Source organism: Giraffa tippelskirchi, chromosome 4 (genome assembly GCF_054371585.1).
Source record: "Giraffa tippelskirchi isolate mGirTip1 chromosome 4, T2T-mGirTip1v1.2.pri, whole genome shotgun sequence".
Taxonomy (NCBI): domain Eukaryota; kingdom Metazoa; phylum Chordata; class Mammalia; order Artiodactyla; family Giraffidae; genus Giraffa; species Giraffa tippelskirchi.
In genome coordinates this window covers 22,885,472-22,905,582 of record NC_137278.1, presented here as the reverse complement: position 1 = coordinate 22,905,582, position 20,111 = coordinate 22,885,472, and the positions used below count along the sequence as shown (strand labels likewise).

Genomic DNA, 20,111 nt, shown 5'->3' with positions numbered 1-20,111 from the left:
CCTGTTCCATAACTTAGGAAGATAAGAAACTGCAAAACATAACCTCATACTATACAAAAGTGCAGTCCTTTCTCTGAGGCTATGATAAATTTTAGGAAAGTACTACCATTGATACTCGAATATGAGATAAGATGTTTTATTGAACTATAAAAGCAAGGTGATTGAAATTTGTTTTTAGAATTTTTGTCTTCATTCTTAGTTCAGGATGTTTGTGTTGTTTTCATAGATTTACGGAATATTAGAGCTAAAAGGTACTTTAGTGGTGATGTTTGAAGTGCTTCACTTTAGAAAGTCATGTGCCAAGTACTGTGTAGCTGGTTAAAAGATGGGTAGGTTTATGCTTTCCTTGTCTCTTCCTTCATAACACTTTGCTTTGCTGTCTTACTTTACTATCACTACTTCATTCTTCCTTTTTAATTTATTCTTAATGCCATGCGATCAGGACTTGTCTTTGCCTCCTACATTTTCCTTCTGTCATTTATTGGTGATATTTTTAACCTGCAGAATTATTTCTTCACTCTGATTATTAGCTGGATCCTCGTAGCCTGGTCCCTGGTAGCTCAGCTGGTAAAGAATCTGCCCGCAATGCAGGAGACCTGGGTTCAATCCCCGGATTGGGAAGATCCCCTGGAGAAGGGAAAGGCTACTCACTCAGCATTCTGGCCTGGAGAATTCCATGGACTGTATAGTCCACAAGGTTGCAGAGTCAGATGTGACTGAGCGACTTTCACTTCACTTCTGGCTGTTAGGCTGTCAATATAGGTGCCACCAGCCACATATAGCTATTTAAATTTTAAATAAAATTAATTAAAATTAAATAGTATTAAAAGTTTCTTAGTATCAGTGTCACATTTCAAGTGATTGATATGAATATATGTAGGTTAGCAGTTAGTGTATTGGATAACCCAGTTAGAGAACAGTTCTGTGATCACAGGAAGTCAGGTTGTACACTTTTTGAGAGCAGGGGACCATTTATGTTATCATTAAAAACATAAAATATGGAGTTTTGATAAATATTTTAGAATGTTTGAGTGAACTCACAGCCATACCACCTTTAGTTTCTTGTTAACTTTTTTGTTTTAAATTTTCCTTTTCTTTTTGAACCATTTTACGATCAAAGAGAAATCAGCAGTTTTGTATTTTTTATTTGCCTATTGTATATGATATGTATCATGTACTACTTAAGATCCCATAAAAAGAAATCTTGGAGGTTTAATGTTATAGGATTACTTTTGTATTATGTTTCTTGTGTTTCCAGTCATTGAGGTAATGTGTATTTTAAATGTATGTGCTTTTTTTTTGAAATTTTAAGTTTTGATGGTGATTCCTTGATGATCGTTCCTTGGCACGAACATAAGCACCGAGATGAAGACTGGTGTGAGGAGCTGGAGTGCAGGTAGGACTGAGCCAGTGGGAGAGCTCTTCATGTCTTTGTAGGATGGATGAATAGAAGGCCCAGTGCAGGTGGTGTGTGGTGGGTGGTGGTTTATTTGATGGTGGTCCCTGAGAGTTTGAGAGTTTGAGGGACGTTTTCTTAACGGCTTCACTTTACTCAAGGTATGTTAAAAAATTTAATGAAAAAATATTGAATGGCTGCTGCTGCTGCTGTTTAGTCGCTTCAGTCGTGTCCGACTCTGTGCGACCCCATAGACGGCAGCCCACCAGGCTCCGCCGTCCATGGGATTTTCCAGGCAAGAGTACTGGAGTGGGGTGCCATTGCCTTCTCCAGTGCATGAAAGGGAAAAGTGAAAGTGAAGTCACTCAGTGGTGTCCGACTCTTAGCGACCCCATGGACTATAGCCCATGAGGCTCCTCCGTCCATGGGATTTTCCAGGCTAGAGTACTGGAGTGGGGTGCCATTGCCTTCTCCGATTGAATGGCTACCAAGGAGTTATTCTACAAGTGGTCCTTATGTAACAACTCTTTTCATTCTGAAGTATTCCTTTTCAGTCTTTGACATATATGGGTGTATTTTTCATAGCTGTTGTGGTATGTATGCAGTTTTGTTCTTGATTCAGTTTTAATTTTCACTTTTATAAGACTTTACCATGGAAGCCTCAGAACATTGAGGCATCAAGTTCTACAGAAGCGGGTGGAGGATGAGGTATGAGGCTGAAAGCCCATACAAGGGGCATTTGAATCCCTTTATTGCCTTACTCCTCAAAGTCAGGTAAATGCTCATTGCTCATTTTTACATTTGATATGAGTCATCTTATATTTTTACATTTTTTTAAAACTATGTGTATGAACTGTCTGATAAATGATAAATAAAAGCCCTAAGCAGTAGTGTGATCATTGCAAGCAAAATTTGGGACTTTCTTCATGTTGGCATTAATGTTGGCAGTCCCCCTTCATTCTGTATCTTTCACTGTTGATATATGAGTGCATAGAATATCTAACTCCTAGTTAACCTTTTTCACTCTGATGAGTTAGATTATAATAGCAATCGAATGCCCTGTGTTTTTGCTGTTACGTACTTTTAAAATTTTTTTATTTTAATTTTTTATTAAAGTTTTGTGTAGTTGCAAATAGATTAAAAGTTTAAGATTTTCTGCAAATCTTGTTAAAAAAACAAAAACCATACTCCTTTGTTTCCCTTTTTTTTTTTTTAATAAATTTATTTATTTTAGTTGGGGGCTAATTACTTTACAATATTGTAATAGTTTTTGCCATACATTGACATGAATCAGCCATGGGTTTACATGTGTTCCCCTTCCTGGACCCCCCACCCACCTCCCTCCCCATCCCATCCCTCTGGGTCATCCCATTGCCCCGGCCCTAAGCCCTTGTCTCATGCATCGAACATGGAATGGTGTTCTGTTTCACATATGATAATATACATGTTTCAATGCTATTCTCCCAGAACGTCCCACCCTCACCTTCTCCCTCAGAGTCCATAAAATTGTTCTATGCATCTGTGTCTCTTATTCTGTCTCGCATATAGGGTTATCGTTACCATCTTTCAAATTCCATATATATGCATTAGTATACTGTATTGGTGTTTTTCTTTCTGGCTTACTGTTTCCCTTTTTTTGTATCCTGCTCTCCTGAAGCAACTACTTTGAATTCTTTTAAAGGATTGTTCTATTATTTATGCCAGTCTCTGATAACAGAATTATATATCTACTTTTTGATGTTTTAGTCCTGGCCATTATCTGTGGACTTGCTTCAGTGGAAGATAATGGTTTCGTTTCTTTTGCTCCATATGCTCCCTTCCTTTTTGAGCGTTTACGTGACCCCCACTTCCCTTTAATCTTTTACTGTCATTTCAGTGTAATTTCAGGAAAGAGTGGAGCTTAATGCATGGTATGTATCAGCCATATTTAACTAGAAATCCACAGTTAGCATGGGTAATGAGAGATTGAAGATGGAGATAAGTTGAAAACGGTGGGAGGTTGATGCCAGTGGATACAGTAGGAGGGAAGGTGTGTGGTCCTCAGTTTAAGACAGTGCTTTTGGAGGAGAGCCCTGTTCAAGTCACCTGATGCTTCCCAGTTCTCCTTAGCCTGTGCCTTTTTATGATTCTGAGAAGGAGATAAGAAGGAATAAGGACATTTCTTCTCAGACAACAGCAAGCTAAATTGTAAGCTAAACTTGCTCTGCTGGGACTCTTAAAACTGTAAAAATGAAAAGCTAGGAAAAGGCTGACAGAAGAGAAGATGCTTTTGAAGATGATACAGATTTGCAGGACATTTCTTTTTTAATTCATCCATTTTATTGCCTCTCCCCTACCCCCTAACCATTTCTCCCACCTTGCACCCTCCTCCTCTGGCGATTACCAGTTCTTTTCTCTGTATCTGCAGGTGAGGTTATGGGGTACCTTGTGGCTTTTTCATTTACAGTTGCCCCTTGAACAACAGAGGGGTTAGTGGGGCCTGACACTCTGTGAAATCAAAAGTTTGCCTATGATGTATAATCCATCTTCCTTCCATACCCGAGGTTCCCCATCTATGGGTTCAGTCACCCATGGGTGGCGTAGTACTATAGTATTTACTATTGGAAAAAAAACCTGTATATAAGTGGACCCACACAGTTCAAACTCATGTTGTTCAAGGATCTGCTGTAATTCTGTCCTCTGCTCGATTCAAGAATACTGAAGGAAGAAAAACATGCCATTTCTGTGTTCATGAAGTATATCATCTATCAGGAAAGATGCTGCTGCAATAAATTACTAATGTGATGAGTGTTATGAAAGTGATGTACAAGGGCCACTGGGAGACCTAAACTTGGTGGAGGTCAAGGAGGGTTTTCCATAGGAAGTGGTGTGAAATCTGAGATTCGAAGGATGAATAATATTTAGCTCAGTGGATGATGAGTTTGGCTTATGAGGGAAAGGAGTGTTTTAAGAGAGGGAAGAACATTTGGGAGGCTCAAGGTGAGGGCCCCTTTAAGGACTGAAAATAAGACCTGTGTTGTTGAAGTGTACAGGACAAAAGTGACACTGGCACCAAGATGAGGCTAGAATATTTTAAAGCAGATGACAGGCTATGCAAATAGTCATGAGGATGATAGAATCATGTTTCTGTTTAAAAAAAGTTAACTATTTCCTCAAGATAGCGTGAATTCAGTTTTGATCTTGTTGCATTTGAAATGCCTAAGAGCAAATAGAAGGACAATTTTGATGCTTTCAAGTGAAGTCTGGTTAGGGGTGAAAATATGGTGGTGAATTTATATTGCAGAGTCTACCAGGAGACCTAGAGAGAGTATAGTGAGAAGACAGGAGAGCTGGAGAATTTGGAAGAGGTAGTATTTAACAGTCGGCTCTGAGAGGAGAGTCTAGCAAAGATGACTATGAAAAGGAGCAGCCAGAAAGATGGGACATGTATGACTTGACAGTATGGCATAAAACGGTATGGCATGCTGGAATGGAAGACAAGCATGTTTCTAGAAGGAAAAAATGTTCAAATTCACAGTGCTGAGAGCTCAGTAAGTTAAGGACTGAAAAAAAAAAATCAAAGGAACTCTTAAGTTGCTTGTGGATATTTTTCCCCTGAAATGGGAAGATTTCAGGAGATTGGGTGTGACTTTTATGTGTCAGAGATGAGGAGAAATCACAGGTCAGATGTAAATGACAGTTGTGAAACTAGTTAAATGACTACCCAGTTGTAACTACAGTAGGTTGTCTAAGGCATGTGGATAAAACATCCAAATATTTGTGAGCTTTAGGTATGGTCAGATGGTATAACTGCTAATAATTCCAATGAAAAGAATACCCAAGTGAATAAAAGTTAAACACCTGCTCTGTGCCAGACAATATTCTCTGCGTATTTTATTTATATTATTTTGAAAATTCTTGCATGGTGTTATTCCCCATTTTTGATATGAATAAAATGAATCTTAGACTAGTTTTAACTAATTTTTGCAAGATTTCACAGCTTTCAGTGATAGAATTGCATTTTAGTGCTGACTCCAAAGTGCATTCCCTTATATTAGTAATAATTATACCACTTATTATTTACTGACTTACTTTAGGGACTTCCCTGGTGGCTCAGTGGTAAAGAATCTGCCTGCAATGCAGAAGACCTGGGTTTGATCCCTGGGTCAGGAAAATTCCTTGGAGAAGAGAATGGCAACTCATTCCAGACTTACTTTAGATGAATGAATATCCCTAATGGAACATGGTCTTTCCCCCTATTTATATCTGAAATATCTTAGTTTAAGTTGTTATTTTTTTTCTTTTTTAGTTTTTAACCATTGAAGGGAATTGGCCAGCATCATCCTCATAAAAACGCCTCATAATTCATGATCCCTGTGATGTTTTCCCTGTGTACCTTCCTTTAATGTTGTTTCTTTCCCCTCCTGTTGGCAGGTAGTATAGAGTAGTTCCTAATTTTGCAAATGTCAGTGCATTACTATGTTGCTGATACCTCAGTTCAGTTCAGTCTCTCAGTCGTGTCCGACTCTTTGCAACCCCATTAACCGCAGCACGCCAGGCCTCCCTGTCCATCACCAACTCCCTGAGTCCACCCAAGCCCATGTCCTTTGAGTTGATGATGCCATCCAGCCATCTCATCCTCTGTCGTTCCCTTCTCCTCCTGCCCTCAATCTTTCCCAGCATCAGGGTCTTTTCCAATGAGTCAGCTCTTCGCATCAGGTGGCCAAAGTATTGGAGTTTCAGCTTCAACATCAGTCCTTCCAATGAATACCCAGGACTGATCGTTATATTAGCAACATAAATAAGGCATATTTCCTCTTATTTTTATGAAGCTGGGAAATAAGGCTTCTTAATTTACATTTGGCTCAGAATCACCTGGGGGTGTCTTTACTAAACTAGGCCTGACTGGCCACCACAGTCATTGCAGTTTAGTTGGCCTGTGACAGGTACGCAGCCATGTGAATTTTAAAGCTACCCAGGGTGAGTTTGATTTTATTTAATACTTGCTTGACTGATTTGGGGCATAATTTTTTTTTTATTTACTGTCTATTCTGATTTTTTTTTTAATTGGAAGAACTAATAGGAAACTAAAGCATCCCGCAAATTTCCCATTTATCTTGTGTACCTGTGCATATAGGAAAACACGCGCAAACACACCCTCCCACAAGTGTGTCCATACATCCATCCGTCCATCCATCCATCCTGCCAGTCTCAGTAACTGCTTTCTCCCTATCTCTGTCTCCTATTTCTCACTCATAAACTCATTTCCCCAGCATTTCAGCCAGTTATTAGTTGTTCTTTCTGTGCTTTGCAGAATGGTGGTTGAGCCAAGTCTTCCAGATGAAAGTGAGTTCCTATACGCTGCACAACCCGAGCTGCTGAGGTACCAGAGCGCCCGGCTGGCAGTGGAGGAGGTGATGGACTGGTACCGGAGTAGAGCGGAGGAAATAGAACATTACGCCCGGCAGGTGAGGCCGCAGTACTGTGTCAGATGCTCCGCATTCAGTGCGTGTTCTGGCTGCAAATAGCAGAGCCAGAGATCATGTGCACAGTTTGCAAACGGTGAAATTGGTGTTTTTGTTTTTTGTGTTGATTTGTATGAGTTCTTTATATATTTTGCATATTAACCCTTTATCAGATAAATGATTTGCAAATATCTTCTCCCATTTGGTAGGTTGTCTTTTCGTTTTGCTGATGGTTCCCTTTGCTTGCAGAGCTCTTGAATTTTGATATAGTTACACTAATTTGTTTTTTCTCTTGTTTCCCTTGCCTGAGGATAGATCCAGAGAGATTTTGCTAGACTGATATCAAAGAATGTTCTGCCTCTGTTTTCTACTAAAGATCTTAGAGTTTCAGGTCTTACGTTCAAGTCTTTAATCCATTTTGAGTTCATTTTTTTGTATGGTAAGAAATAATAGTCTTACTTTCATTCTTTTGCACGTGGTTGTCCAGTTTTCCCAACACCATTTATTAAAAAGACTGTTGTCTCTCCATTGTATGTTCTTTGCTCCTTTGCCATAAATTAATTGTCCATGTATATGTGGGTTTATTTCTAGACTCTCAATTCTGTTTTATTGATATGTATGTCTGTTTTTCTGCCAATACCAATTTTAGTGTTTAATGACTGAAATTAGTGTTGCAAAATATTTATCCAGGTTTTTAAAAAATAGCACTAACAAAGGAAAAGACTTATACTGGAATGCAAAATAAATTATTTTTTACACTTACCTTCTTTATTTGGTTGTTTTATTAATAACTTATTTTTTAGAGACGTTTTTGGTTTACAGAAAAATTGAGTAGAAAGTACAGAGTTGCCATATACTCCCCTCATCCCCCCACCCATTCACTAGTTATCTCTGTTATTAACATCTTTCATTTGAGTGATATGTTACGATTGATGAACCAAGATGTCTTAGTGGGCAGGTGGATAAATACAGTGGTACATCCACACAGTGAATTATTACTCAGCTCTAAAAGAGAGGTGAGCAATCAAGTTGTGAAAAGCAGTGGAGAAACCTAAAATGCATATTCCTGAGTTAAAGAAGCCAGTCTGAAAAGGCTACATACTGTTTGATACCAGTTGTGTGACATTCTGGAAAAGGCAAAACGATGGAGGCAGTAAAAAGTTCAGTGCTTGCCAGAGGTTGGCAGCGGAGGAATGAATAGACAAAACACAGAAGATTTTCAAGGCCGTGAAAATATTCTCTATGTTACCGTAATGATGGGTACCTGTCATACATTTGTCCAGATCTACAGAAAGGAAACACCAAGGGTGAACCCTCATGTAAATGGTGAGCACTGAGTGATAATGGTGTGTGAGTATAGGTTCATTGACTGTAACAAAGGCGCTTCCATGGTGGGGAATGTTGATGCAGGAGGCTGTGTATGCGTGAGGGCAGGGTTAGTGTGGGCTCTCTCTCTGCTTCCTGCTCATTTTTGCTGTCAACCTACAACTGCTCTAAAACATGAAGTCTGTTAAAAACAAAAGCGGAAAAAAAATTGCACTTTCTGAAATATAAAATTTTGAAGTCTTAATTATAATTTCTAGACCTCTTGATTTCTGTTTTAGTGATTAAGAATAATTATAAAGAGGAAAGTGATTTGGTGATGCTTTATTTAGTTGGCTGTATACTTTATTTCATTGCTTTTAGTTATTTAGAAACGCTCATAATTGAGATACTGTTCTTTAGCTTTGTTTTATGTATCAGCGTTCCATGTGGTTTGTGCTATAATCAATGTGGTATCTGACACAGTTTTATCTTTTTCATTTTTAGAGATTTAATTGATGTAGGACTACTTCCTTTGTGCCTATTTGGCTTTTGAAAACTTGTTTGTTGGTTTATGAAAATGTGTACATTTAGTGGTGACATTTATCTAGCAAGGACTTGGGGTATGTGGTATAATTATGTAAGTTGTAGTAGATCCTGCTTTAAGGTGTCAATAATTTTATTTTCAAACATTTTTACTTTGGTAAGTATTTTGGAAAGCAACCAATTCAGAGTTGATATTAGAAACCCAAATCTGGATCACAAAATGGGTTAGTTTCAGGTTGCTGATGTGCTGCATGTTCAAGCATTTCAAAGTTGTGTTTGAACAAAGTTGTGTTCTGTGCATCAGGTTTCTTCATACTTTCTAAGATTTTCTGAGTTTTTTAAAAAAATTGGTATTCAAGTAGATGTGGCTTTTCTCACATTAAATGTACTTTTGTTGGGGTATTGCCAGATCCCTTCTCTTTTGCCTTACGCCTTCTCTGCTGGTAGTTTTCCCCCTTATGTTTATTTGCACTACTCTTTTCGATTGAACATGCAGTTCTTCTTCTTCTATTTTTTTTAACTTCCTTATCTGTCAACTCCTGAGTCTTAGAAGGGCTTTGGGTGGATCAGTAATACTGCTTGGAGTTTTTTCTCGGCACTGTGACTGTTCCCTCTCCCCCCTTTTCGCTCTTTGCTCTCACCAATGCATCCCTCATTATTTTCAGCAATGATTGTGCTTTGTATTTCATGGAGAAAGTTGAGAAATCATTTCCATTTGCCCTACTCTTTCCAGCTTTCTCAGAGGAAGAGGTCCCTCTTCTTTCATTCACTGGAACTTCTTTCCTCTCCTGCCTTCTAGGTTCCACACTCCGTACTTGCTGCTCAGGATTGTACCAGCAGTCATCTTCTCTCTCTGTCCTCTTATCTTCAACCTCTGGTCTATTACCCACCTTCTCCCTCTGACCTTTTTTTGAACATAAAGTTCAAGTCATTACTATTTTGTGTATATATATTCTCCCTGGCTTCTGTTTTAGCTGTTTTCTTTCCATCACAGCCCGACTCAGACTCAGCCACTCTGCTCCTGGTAATCACTTTCTCAGTGTTTGCTCCTCATTTCCCTGGTTTTGGCTGCTCCTGCCACTCCATGGAAGTACCATCAGTAAGGCCCCCTGTTAGCCTTTGAATGGCAGATCCCCTTCATTTGTTGTTTAGCAGCATAGTCCTTTGACGCCACTGCCCCCTCTTCCCTGCATTGTCTTCCCCTTAGGCTTCTGTGATAGCATTTTACTCTCTTCTGTGTCTTTGTGGAGCCTTTCACAATCCTCTCCTCCATGTAGCTCAGGGTCTTTGACTTGTTAAATATTGCTGTCCCCTGGGGGCTATTCTTGTCACTAGTGGAGAGTCTTCTGATGCTAGTAATCACAGTTCTCCTAACTAGTTTTCTTACTTTGGTCCAGTCCATTTCTAGTTCGTTCGTATTTCACTTGTCATTAATTCAGTAAACACTTACTGAATGTTCTTTCCAAAGTATAGGACTGTTTATGACATGCCTCAGTCAAAAATCCTTCGGATTGCATTTCAAGGTAAACTGCAAACTCCTTAGCTTAACAAATGATATCCTTTTTGATCTGACTCTTCCCAGCTACTCCAGCCTTGTTTTTCATCCCTTCACTTCATACCTTTTCTTTTTTATTCAGTTTATGAAACTGATTGTACTTCCACAACACTCATGCATCTCTCGCTTTCATGCTGTTCCCCTGCCCTTCTTTCTTCACTTACTAATATCCACTGATTCTTTAAAACTCATTTTAAGTGGTCTCTCCTCTGGGAGGCTTTATGACTCTCAGGTTGGGCTGCATGCCCTCTTCTTTGAGATCCCAGACACCCTCACTCCACTTTAGTCATTAATTTACCAGATTGTGTTTCCCTATGAGATGAGATATCTTTGAAAGAAGAGACCTGGTCTTACTCAGTTTTGTGTTCCTAACATTTAGAATGGTACTCAGTTCCTAGTAGGTCCTCAGTAAATAATCGTTATCCTAGGAGTAAGGGAGTAAGTAAGGAGCAGTATAAGGCACTATCGGTTAAGGCAGCATTAGATGATTTTGCTGTCAATGAGAATATGTCATTTTATAAATCTGATTAGGTGATAGGAGTGAAATTGCTGTACGTTGGAGCATCTATAGGAAAATTGTTCTTTGTTTTGCTCTAAGAAGGTCTAACGGAGAAGGCAATGGCACCCCACTGCAGTACTCTTGCTTGGAAAATCCCATGGATGGAGGAGCCTGGTAGGCTGCAATCCATGTGGTCACTAAGAGTCGGACACGACTGAGCGACTTCACTTTCACTTTTCACTTTCATGCATTGGAGAAGGAAATGGCAACCCACTCCAGTGTTCTTGCCTGGAGAATCCCAGGGACAGGGGAGCCTGGTGGGCTGCCGTCTATGGGGTCGCACAGAGTCGGACACGACTGAGGTGACTTAGCAGTAGTAGCAAGAAGGTCTAAATAGTTGTATAGAGACAGAGAAAGTGTCTCCCAGAGTTAGTCATTCATCAAGTATTTATTGAATGTCATCTATATGGGTGACATTGTGAAAGAAGAGGTACTGAACAGGAATATGGAAGCAAAACGTTCTTTTGGGGGCAGAATGATCTAACGAACACTGATTAATTTCACATTATCATGAATTGGTCGTGGTTTAGTCACTAAGTTGTGTCTGACTGTTGTGACTCTATGGACTGTAGCCTGCCAGGCTCCTCTATACATGGGATTTCCCAGGCAAGAATGCTGGAGTGGGTTGTCATTTCCTTCTCCAGGGAGTCTCCCCCACCCAGGGATCAAACCTGCATCTCCTGCAGGCAGATTCTTTACCACTGAGCCACCAGGGGAAGCCCATTATCACTTATTGTTAATATCTATGGTCCCCACACCCCCCCAAGCTTGTTAATGTTTTGAGAACGAAGTAGGCAAATACATGTAAAACATCTCTGAAAACTGTAATGCTCTATGAATTGAAGATGATTGTCTTTTATTGTTATTTTCAGTATTTCTTGCAGATTATTTGATTCTTTTGAGGCAGTTTGGTGCTGGTATATTTTGTAAAGAAGTCTAATGATTTTGTCCTACATAAGAATATTAGTGATGATGTGATTTTATATAAAATGACTGTAAGAGTTAGGTTCTATACCAGAGCTTTTACTTTAGAAAATATGCGAAAGAAAGACATAAAACTCAGAGACTCACTGTCTCCTTTCCCTCTTAGGTTGACTGTGCATTGTCGCTTATTCGACTTGGAATGGAGCGGAATATTCCTGGCTTGCTGGTTCTGTGTGATAATTTGGTTACTCTGGAAGCATTGGTTTATGAAGCTGGGTGTGATTTAACCCTAACCTTGAAAGAACTGCAGCAGATGAAAGACATTGAAAAACTAAGATTATTGATGAATAGCGTAGGTTTGATTTTAAAAGCTTCTTTTTAAGTGTTCCCTGGGTACTTTGATGAAGGTGTATCTCACAGCCAAAAGATGTAGTAGCCTTCAAATCAGAGAACTTAGTCAATAAAGGAAGGCTTCTTGACTTAAAAAAAATTAAATTTTATGAATAAATTCCTGAAGGCATCCGAAACCTTTTTGGCTGGTTTTGTACCTTCTTTGCCCTTCATTCATGCTTATCTATAAATGACTGCCCCCCCACCTCCCCCCAGCTAGGCATATTTAAATCAGCTGTCATTCTAGTAATCATGTTTCTAAATCTGTCATTATGCTGGGCTTAGGCTGTGAGGGCCCTCTAGTGTGTTCATGGCACTAAGGAGATGGGCTACAGTGCTCTTGCTGTTGGCTCTGCCAGCCCCAGACAGCAGGTGATTCTCCTGCTGCCTCTTGGGTCCTTATGAGGCATGAACTGGAGTGTCTGTTTGAGAAAGCGCTGGCTTTCATTGTTTGTGAGTCTGGTTATCTTTGATCTTTATGACTTGTCTGTTATTACCAGGTGTTAATATTTAACTTAACGTGTGTTTGTTTTGGTGAAATTCACTTTCAGTGTTCTGAGGACAAGTATGTGACAAGTGCCTACCAGTGGATGGTTCCCTTTCTTCATCGCTGTGAAAAACAGTCTCCTGGAGTGGCTAATGAGCTGCTAAAGGAATATTTAGTAACTCTAGCAAAAGGGGACTTAAAGTTACCCCTGAAGATATTTCAGCATTCCAAGCCTGATGTAAGTAGAAATGTCTTCAAAATCTGTGTACATTTTCCCCTTAAGAATTATGTTTTATTTACAAAATTTGAAATACTCGGCTTTGCAAGTAATTTCTCTTCAAACCAGAAGAAGTGGTTGTCATTTTATTGTTTAAAAATGTTTTATAAATTGAGTCCAAAAATATGTTGAAAGTTCATCAAATGATGTTTATGTTGATTGATATACTGGAAGTGTATTGACTTTCTACTACATTGTGGAAAAGGCAGTACCAAAAAGTCTTAATAGTTGAAAGATAAGGAATTCTTACCATAGGCAGGCACTTTTCAAGTATTAAGTTATTTAATCTTTATAATAATCCTAGGAGGTAGATATGTTTATTGTATTAATATTACAGGGAAAAAAAATCATGATATAGAGTGGTTAGGCAGTTGCCCAAGGTCAAGGTAAGGAGAGGAACTTAGGTTCAAACATAAATTTTCTAATTTCCCAGATATGTTCTTAACCATTGTGCTTTACTATAATACCAATAGAAGAAGAAAAGATTTCTGCCCTTGAGGACCTTCAGAATATTTATTAAGTTCTTTAGGATCTCAAAAGATCTTTTGATTATTCTAAATAACTCTTACATTTGCTTAAGACTGAACTACCTGTCTGTCTGTGTATCTGTCTTTCTATAGGGTTCACATACTTGTTCAGATTTACTGGTGGTAAGTTGTTTTCTTAAATGAGGCATACTTTTGCAATATAAACAACCTCTTAATTTAGCCATGAATAAAATATGCTGTTTCAAGGGATTAGTGGCTCCCTTTCCATTGGAGGGACTTAAGCAGAATGGCATAGTCCTTTGAGACACTAACTTTGTAGTGCGAGTTAAAGCCTCATGTTGTGGTTTGAGCAGAAGCCGTTGAAGGCCTCCTCCAGTCCTAAATTCTAATTGTATGTTCTTCTTGTACTGCCTTTGTTAGCGATCTGAAGTCCTCTAAGGTGTATGGTCATAGACCAGTGTAATAAAGACAAAAAGGAAAGCATTGCTTACTTAAGCTCACGCTGTTTTTGGTTTCTGGAAGGGTTGTCTGTCAGAAATGTTTGTGTTTATTGACTATTTAAAGTTTTCTATCTTCTCATAAGCACCTTCCACTTAGTATTCTGATTTTAAGTTTGGGGTGGTTTACTGTGAGCCAAGGGTGGGTTGCTTATGACAGCAGAATGCTGTGTGAGAAGCAGGATGAATTCACTATGAATGTTTTATGAGGAAGAAAGAAGTGACTTTAAATTCTTTCCAGTAATCTTGTTTGTGATCCTTCTTCTTTACAGAGTCTTGTAAATCCTTTGTATATAGTCAGCTTTTTGTTGTTTTTACTTGGCAATTTAGCATGTGCCTTTTGAATAAAACATATAGCCATTTGTTTTTGTTGAAATTTGTCAACATCAAAGCAGAGAACAATGGTATTTGCTGGGCTCTTCCTTTCCGGTCTGCTGTCTCTGTTTCTATCAGTGTTATCCTTCTGCAGTGCAAATTTGATTAAGTCATGATCTATGCACAGTCTCTGGTGACCTACCATTGTCTGCAGGGTAAATGTTGGGCTGTGGTAAGTGGTGTAGAAAGTTCTTTGGGGTCTACTTTTAGTCTGCCTCTTCAGCCTCATTTCCCCCCACGAAGGCACTCGTTTACTCACACCAGTCACCTTTCACTCTGTCAGGTTCTTTCATGCCTTTTTATGTTCTTTGAGGATGTTTCCTTTGCTTGGGATAATCAAGCCCCTTTCCATCGCATAGAGCTTCCCCAGTGACTCAGACAGTAAAGAATCTGCCTGCAATGCAGGAGACCTGGGTACAATCCCTGGGATGGGAAGATCACCTGGAGGAGAGCATGGCAACCCTCTCCAGTATTCTTGCCGGGAGAATCCTATAGACAGGGGAGCCTGGTGGGCTATAGTCCACGGGATGGCAAAGAGTCAAGCACGACTAAGTGACTAACACTTTTGCTTCTTTTAATTATAAATACCTACCTATCAGTCAAGATCTGGCTGTCATTTATCCAATGATTCTGATGGAAAATCGGTGTTATGTACAAGTAATTTCCACTCTCGTTTTGCTGTGCCCACCATTCTCCTATGGGGATTGAGCTATTTCAGGTTTCAAAAAGACTGCCGTATTTCCAGTTCTCCAGTACTCATAGGGTGTGATCCTTCGGGATCCAGAGTAGAAGCCCTGGATACTTCCTTGGCCCTTCTCCTTGAACATCCGAGACTGTATTCCAGCAATGGGGACACACGGGATTGTCTGCCTAATGTTGTAAACTCTCAGCTGCAGTTTCCTGCTGGCCCTCCTTGGATTCACACTCCTTAGGAAGTTGAAAAGTGCCTCTGGGACTGTGCTGTTCAGTATGGTAGCCACTAGCCATGTATGGTTATGTAAATTAAAATGGAAAACTCAATTACTCAGTCCTACTAGTTTTTTATGCTATTCACCGTATTTTATAATTACAAACCAAGCTACAATGCCCATATTTATTTTGTGTTGTTGGCATATATATATCTTCAGGGTATATTCCTACAAGGGCATCCTGGGCTCTAAGGGTTGTGTTGTGTTGGTATTACTGCATTTCTTTTCAGATAGATTGTTCCAATTTACATTTCCACCAGCAATGTATGAGCATGGCTCTTTCTCCACTACTTTGCAGACAGAATATGTTGTCATATTTAAAAAAGTTTTGCCACCACGATGGGCGAAAAATGGCATTTCAGTGTTGTTTTAACTTGTACTTCTCTGAATATTTGTGAATTTGATCATTTTTTCTTGTGCTTGACAGGCGTTGTCATTTTTGTGAATTGTCCATTCCTACCTTTTCTCTGTTGCTCAGTCTTTTTTCAAATTTTCACTTGGATTTTTGTCTCTTTGTGCCTTAATTTTTAGAAATTCATGTGTATTAGTGTAATTAGTTATTTTCCTGTGGTTTCTAGTGTGAATATTTCACCCAGTTGGTAGGTTATCTTTTGACTTTGTTTATGGTATATTATGTCATGCAAATTTTTTACAGTTATCTTTATGTAAAATAGGAATAACACCGGTACTGACTTTACAGGATTGTTTTGAGGATTTGTGAATTAATGCACATAAGGCACTTAGAAACATTACCTGGCACACAGTAGTGCTTCCCTAGTGGCTCAGATGTTAAAGAATCTGCCCACAATGTGGCAAACCTGGGTTCAATCCCTGGGTTGGGAAGATCCCCTGGAGGAGGGCATGGCAACCCACTCCTGTATTCTGGCTTGGAGAATTCCATGGACAGAGGAGCCTGGCGGGCTACCTCCATGGAGTCGCAAAGAGTGAGACACAACTTAGCAACTAAGCACAGCACAGGCATACAATAAGAAAATGAGAAAAGTTAGCTACTTTCGTTAATTTTTACTGACGCTTTTATTGTGCCCTGCATTGCCCCTATTTCACCAGTTTGTCACTTTGCAACCTTAGGTAACTTACTCTTTGTCAAATGTTGATGTCAAATTAATGATCTACTTTGTAATACCTTGAAGAAGTATATATATATAAATCCTGTAGCTCAACTGCTTTAGAAAACTTTACTTCCCTGGTAACCTCATTGTTTCCTCTTTCCATGCTTTTCTTCTATTCATCTGTTGATGTGATTTTTCTACTGAGAAGATACCCTTTTTTGGCAGCTTCTCTTCATCACTTTGCTGTTTTTGGGGGTTTGTTTTGTGAGTTTCTACTAAAATGTTGAAAAGCAATAGATCTTTATTATGGAAATCATCTTAATCTTATTTTGTTGTTGTAAAGGGCTCTAAGAAAATACTTTCAGCCTTCTGTTTTGGAGGCAATAATTTAAGCATTTTACTTGTATTAATTTATTTAATTCTCACAACAGGGCTATTCAGTTCAGTTCAGTCGCTCAGTCGTGTCTGACTCTTTGCGACCCCATGAGCTGCAGCACGCCAGGCCTCCCTGTCAAACACCAACGCCCGGAGCCAACCAAACTCATGTCCATTGAGTGGGTGATGCCATCCAACTATCTCATCCTCTGTCATCCCCTTCTCCTCCTGCTCTCAATCTTTCCCAGCATCAGGGTCTTTTCAAATGAGTCAATTCTTTGCATCAGGTGGCCAAAGTATTGGAGTTTCAGCTTTAACATCAGTCCTTCCAATGAACACCCAGGACTGATCTCCTTTAGAATGTACTGATTGGATCTCCTTGCAGTCCAAGGGACTCGCAAGAGTCTTCTCCATCACCACAGTTCAAAAGCATCAGTTTTTCTTCACTCAGCTTTCTTTATACTCCAACTCTCACATCCATACATGACTGTTGGAAAAACCATAACCTTGACTAGATGGACCTTTGTTGGCAAAGTAATGTCTCTGCCTTTTAATATACTGTCTACGTTGGTCATAACCTTCCTTCCAAGGAGTAAGTGTGTTTTAATTTCATGGCTCCAGTCACCATCTGCAGTGATTTTGAAGCCCCCCAAAATAAAGTCTCTCACTGTTTCAATTGTTTCCCCATCTATTTGCCATGGAGTGATGGGAAGAGATGCCATGATCTCAGTTTTCTGAATGTTGAGCTTTAAGCCAACTTTTTCACTCTCCTCTTTCACTTTCATCAAGAGGCTCTTGATTCCTCTTCGCTTTCTGCCATAAGGGTAGTGTCATCTGCATATCTGAGGTTATTGATATTTCTCCCGGCAATCTTGATTCCAGCTGTGCTTCTTCCAGCCCAGCATTTCTCATGATGTACTCTTTTACATGATGGTTGGATGGCATATAAGTTAAATAAGCAGGGTGACAATATACAGCCTTGACGTACTCCTTTTCCTATTTGAAACCAGTCTGTTGTTCCATGTCCAGTTCTAACTGTGGCTCCCTGACCTGCATACAGGTTTCTCAAGAGGCAGGTTAGGTGGTCTGGTATTCCTATCTCTTTCGAATTTTCCACAGTTTATTGTCATCCACACAGTCAAAGGCTTTGGCATAATCAATAAAGCAGAAATAGATGTTTTTCTGGAACTCTCTTGCTTTTTTGATGATCCAGCAAATGTTGGCAGTTTGATCTCTGGTTCCTCTGCCATTTCTAAAAGCAGCTTGAACATCTAGAAGTTCACGGTTCATGCATGGCTGAAGCCTGGCTTGGAGAATTTTGAGCATTACTTTACTAGCATGTGAGATGAGTGCAATTGTGTGGTAGTTTGAGCATTCTTTGGCATTGCTTTTCTTTGGAATTGGAATGAAAACTGACCTTTTACAGTCCTGTGGCCACTGCCGAGTTTTCCAAATTTGCTGACATATTGAATGCAGCACTTTCACAGCATCATCTTTCAGGATTTGAAATAGCTCAACTGGAATTTCATCACAGCCTCTAGCTTTGTAGAGATGCTTCCTAAGGCTCACTTCACTTCACATTCCAGGATGTCTGGCTCTAGGTGAGTGATCACACCATCGTGATTATCTGGGTCATAAAGATCTTTTTTGTGCAGTTCTTCTGTGTATTCTTGCCACCTCTTCTTAATATCTTCCGCTTCTGTCAGGTCCATACTATTTCTGTCCTTTATTGAGCCCATCTTTGCATGAAATGTTCCCTTGGTATCTTAGTTTTCTTGAAGAGATCTCTAGTCTTTCCCATTCTATTGTTTTCCTCTATTTCTTTGCATTGATACCTGAGAAAGGCTTTCTTATCTCTCCTTGCTATTCTTTGGAACTCTGCATTCAAATGGGTATATCTTTCCTTTTCTCCTCTGCTTTTTGCTTTTCTTCTTTTCCCAGCTATTTGTAAGGCCTCCTCAGACAGCCATTTTGCTTTTATGCATTTGTTTTTCCTGGGGATGGTCTTGATCCCTATCTCCTGTAAAATGTCACGAACCTCTGTCCATAGTTCATCAGGCACTCTGTCTATCAGATCTAGTCCCTTAAATCTATTTGTCACTTCTACTGTATAATCATAAGGGATTTGATTTAGGTCATACCTGAATGGTCTCGCGGTTTTCCCCACTTTCTTCAACGTAAGTCTGAATTTGGCAATAAGGAGTTCATGATCTGAGCCACAGTCTGCTCCTGGTCTTGTTTTTGCTGACTGTATAGAGCTTCTCCATCTTTGGCTGCAAAAAATCAATCTAATTTCGGTGTTGGCCATCTGGTGATGTCCTTGTGTAAAGTCTTCTCTTGTGTTGTTGGAAGAGGGTGTTTGCTGTGACCAGTGCGTTCTCTTGGCAAAACTCTGTTAGCCTTTGCCCTGCTTCATTCTGTACTCCAAGGCCAAATTTGCCTGTTAATGCCAGGTGTTTCCTGACTTCCTACTTTTGCATTCCAGTCCCCTATAATGAAAAGGACATCTTTTTTGGGTGTTCGTTCTAAAAGGTCTTGTAGGTCTTCGTAGAACCGTTCAACTTCAGCTTCTCCGGCGTTACTGGTCGGGGCATAGACTTGGATTACCGTGATATTGAATGGTTTGCCTTGGAAATGAACAGAGATCATTCTATTGTTTTTGAGATTTCATCCAATTACTGCATTTCAGACTCTTGTTGACTATGATGGCTACTCCATTTCTTCTAAGGGATTCCTGCCCACAGTGGTAGATACAATGGTCATCTGAGTTAAATTCACCCATTCCAGTCCATCTTAGTTCGCTGATTCGTAGAATGTCAACGTTCACTCTTGCCATCTCCTCTTTGACCACTTCCAATTTGCCTTGATTCATGGACCTAACATTCCAGGTTCCTATGCAATGTTGCTCTTTACAGCATCAGACCTTGCTTCTATCACCAGTCGCATCCACAACTGGGTGTTGTTTTTGCTTTGGCACCATCCCCTCTTTCTTAAGTTATTTCTCCACTGATCTCCAGTATCATATTGGGCACCTACCGACCTGGGGAGTTTATCTTTCATTGTCCTATCTTTTTGCCTTTTCATATTGTTCATGGGGTTCTGAAGGCAAAAATACTGACGTGGTTTGCCATTCTCTTCTCCAGTGGACCGCATTCTGTCAGACCTCTCCACCATGACCCATCCGTCTTGGGTGGCCCCACACGAGATGGTCTAGTTTCATTGAGTTAGACAAGGCTGTGGTCTGTGTGTTCAGATTGGCTAGTTTTCCGTGGTTGTGCTTTCGGTCTGTCTGCCGTCTGACGCCCTCTCTCAGTGCCTACCATCTTACTTGGGTTTCTCTTACCTTAGACGTGGGGTATTTCTTCACGGCTGTTCCAGGAAAGCGAAGCAGCTGCTCCTTACCTAGGACATGGGGTATGTCCTCACAGCACTACAGTGCTATTAGGAAGAGGTTAATA

General features: G+C 39.8%; 1 protein-coding gene across 9 annotated transcripts in view; it reads left to right on the top strand.

Annotated features, from left to right (window-relative positions):
* NBAS (NBAS subunit of NRZ tethering complex) overlaps positions 1-20,111 on the top strand; it is a 325,229-nt gene that overhangs the window by 121,222 nt on the left and 183,896 nt on the right. For all 9 annotated transcript variants that reach the window (XM_081595917.1, XM_081595916.1, XM_081595914.1 and 6 more), the window contains 4 exons: positions 1,313-1,396; positions 6,690-6,843; positions 11,893-12,078; positions 12,668-12,841. In XM_081595917.1, coding sequence (XP_081452043.1) covers positions 1,313-1,396; positions 6,690-6,843; positions 11,893-12,078; positions 12,668-12,841 — 598 coding nt within the window. The remainder of the gene's footprint in view (positions 1-1,312; positions 1,397-6,689; positions 6,844-11,892; positions 12,079-12,667; positions 12,842-20,111) is intronic.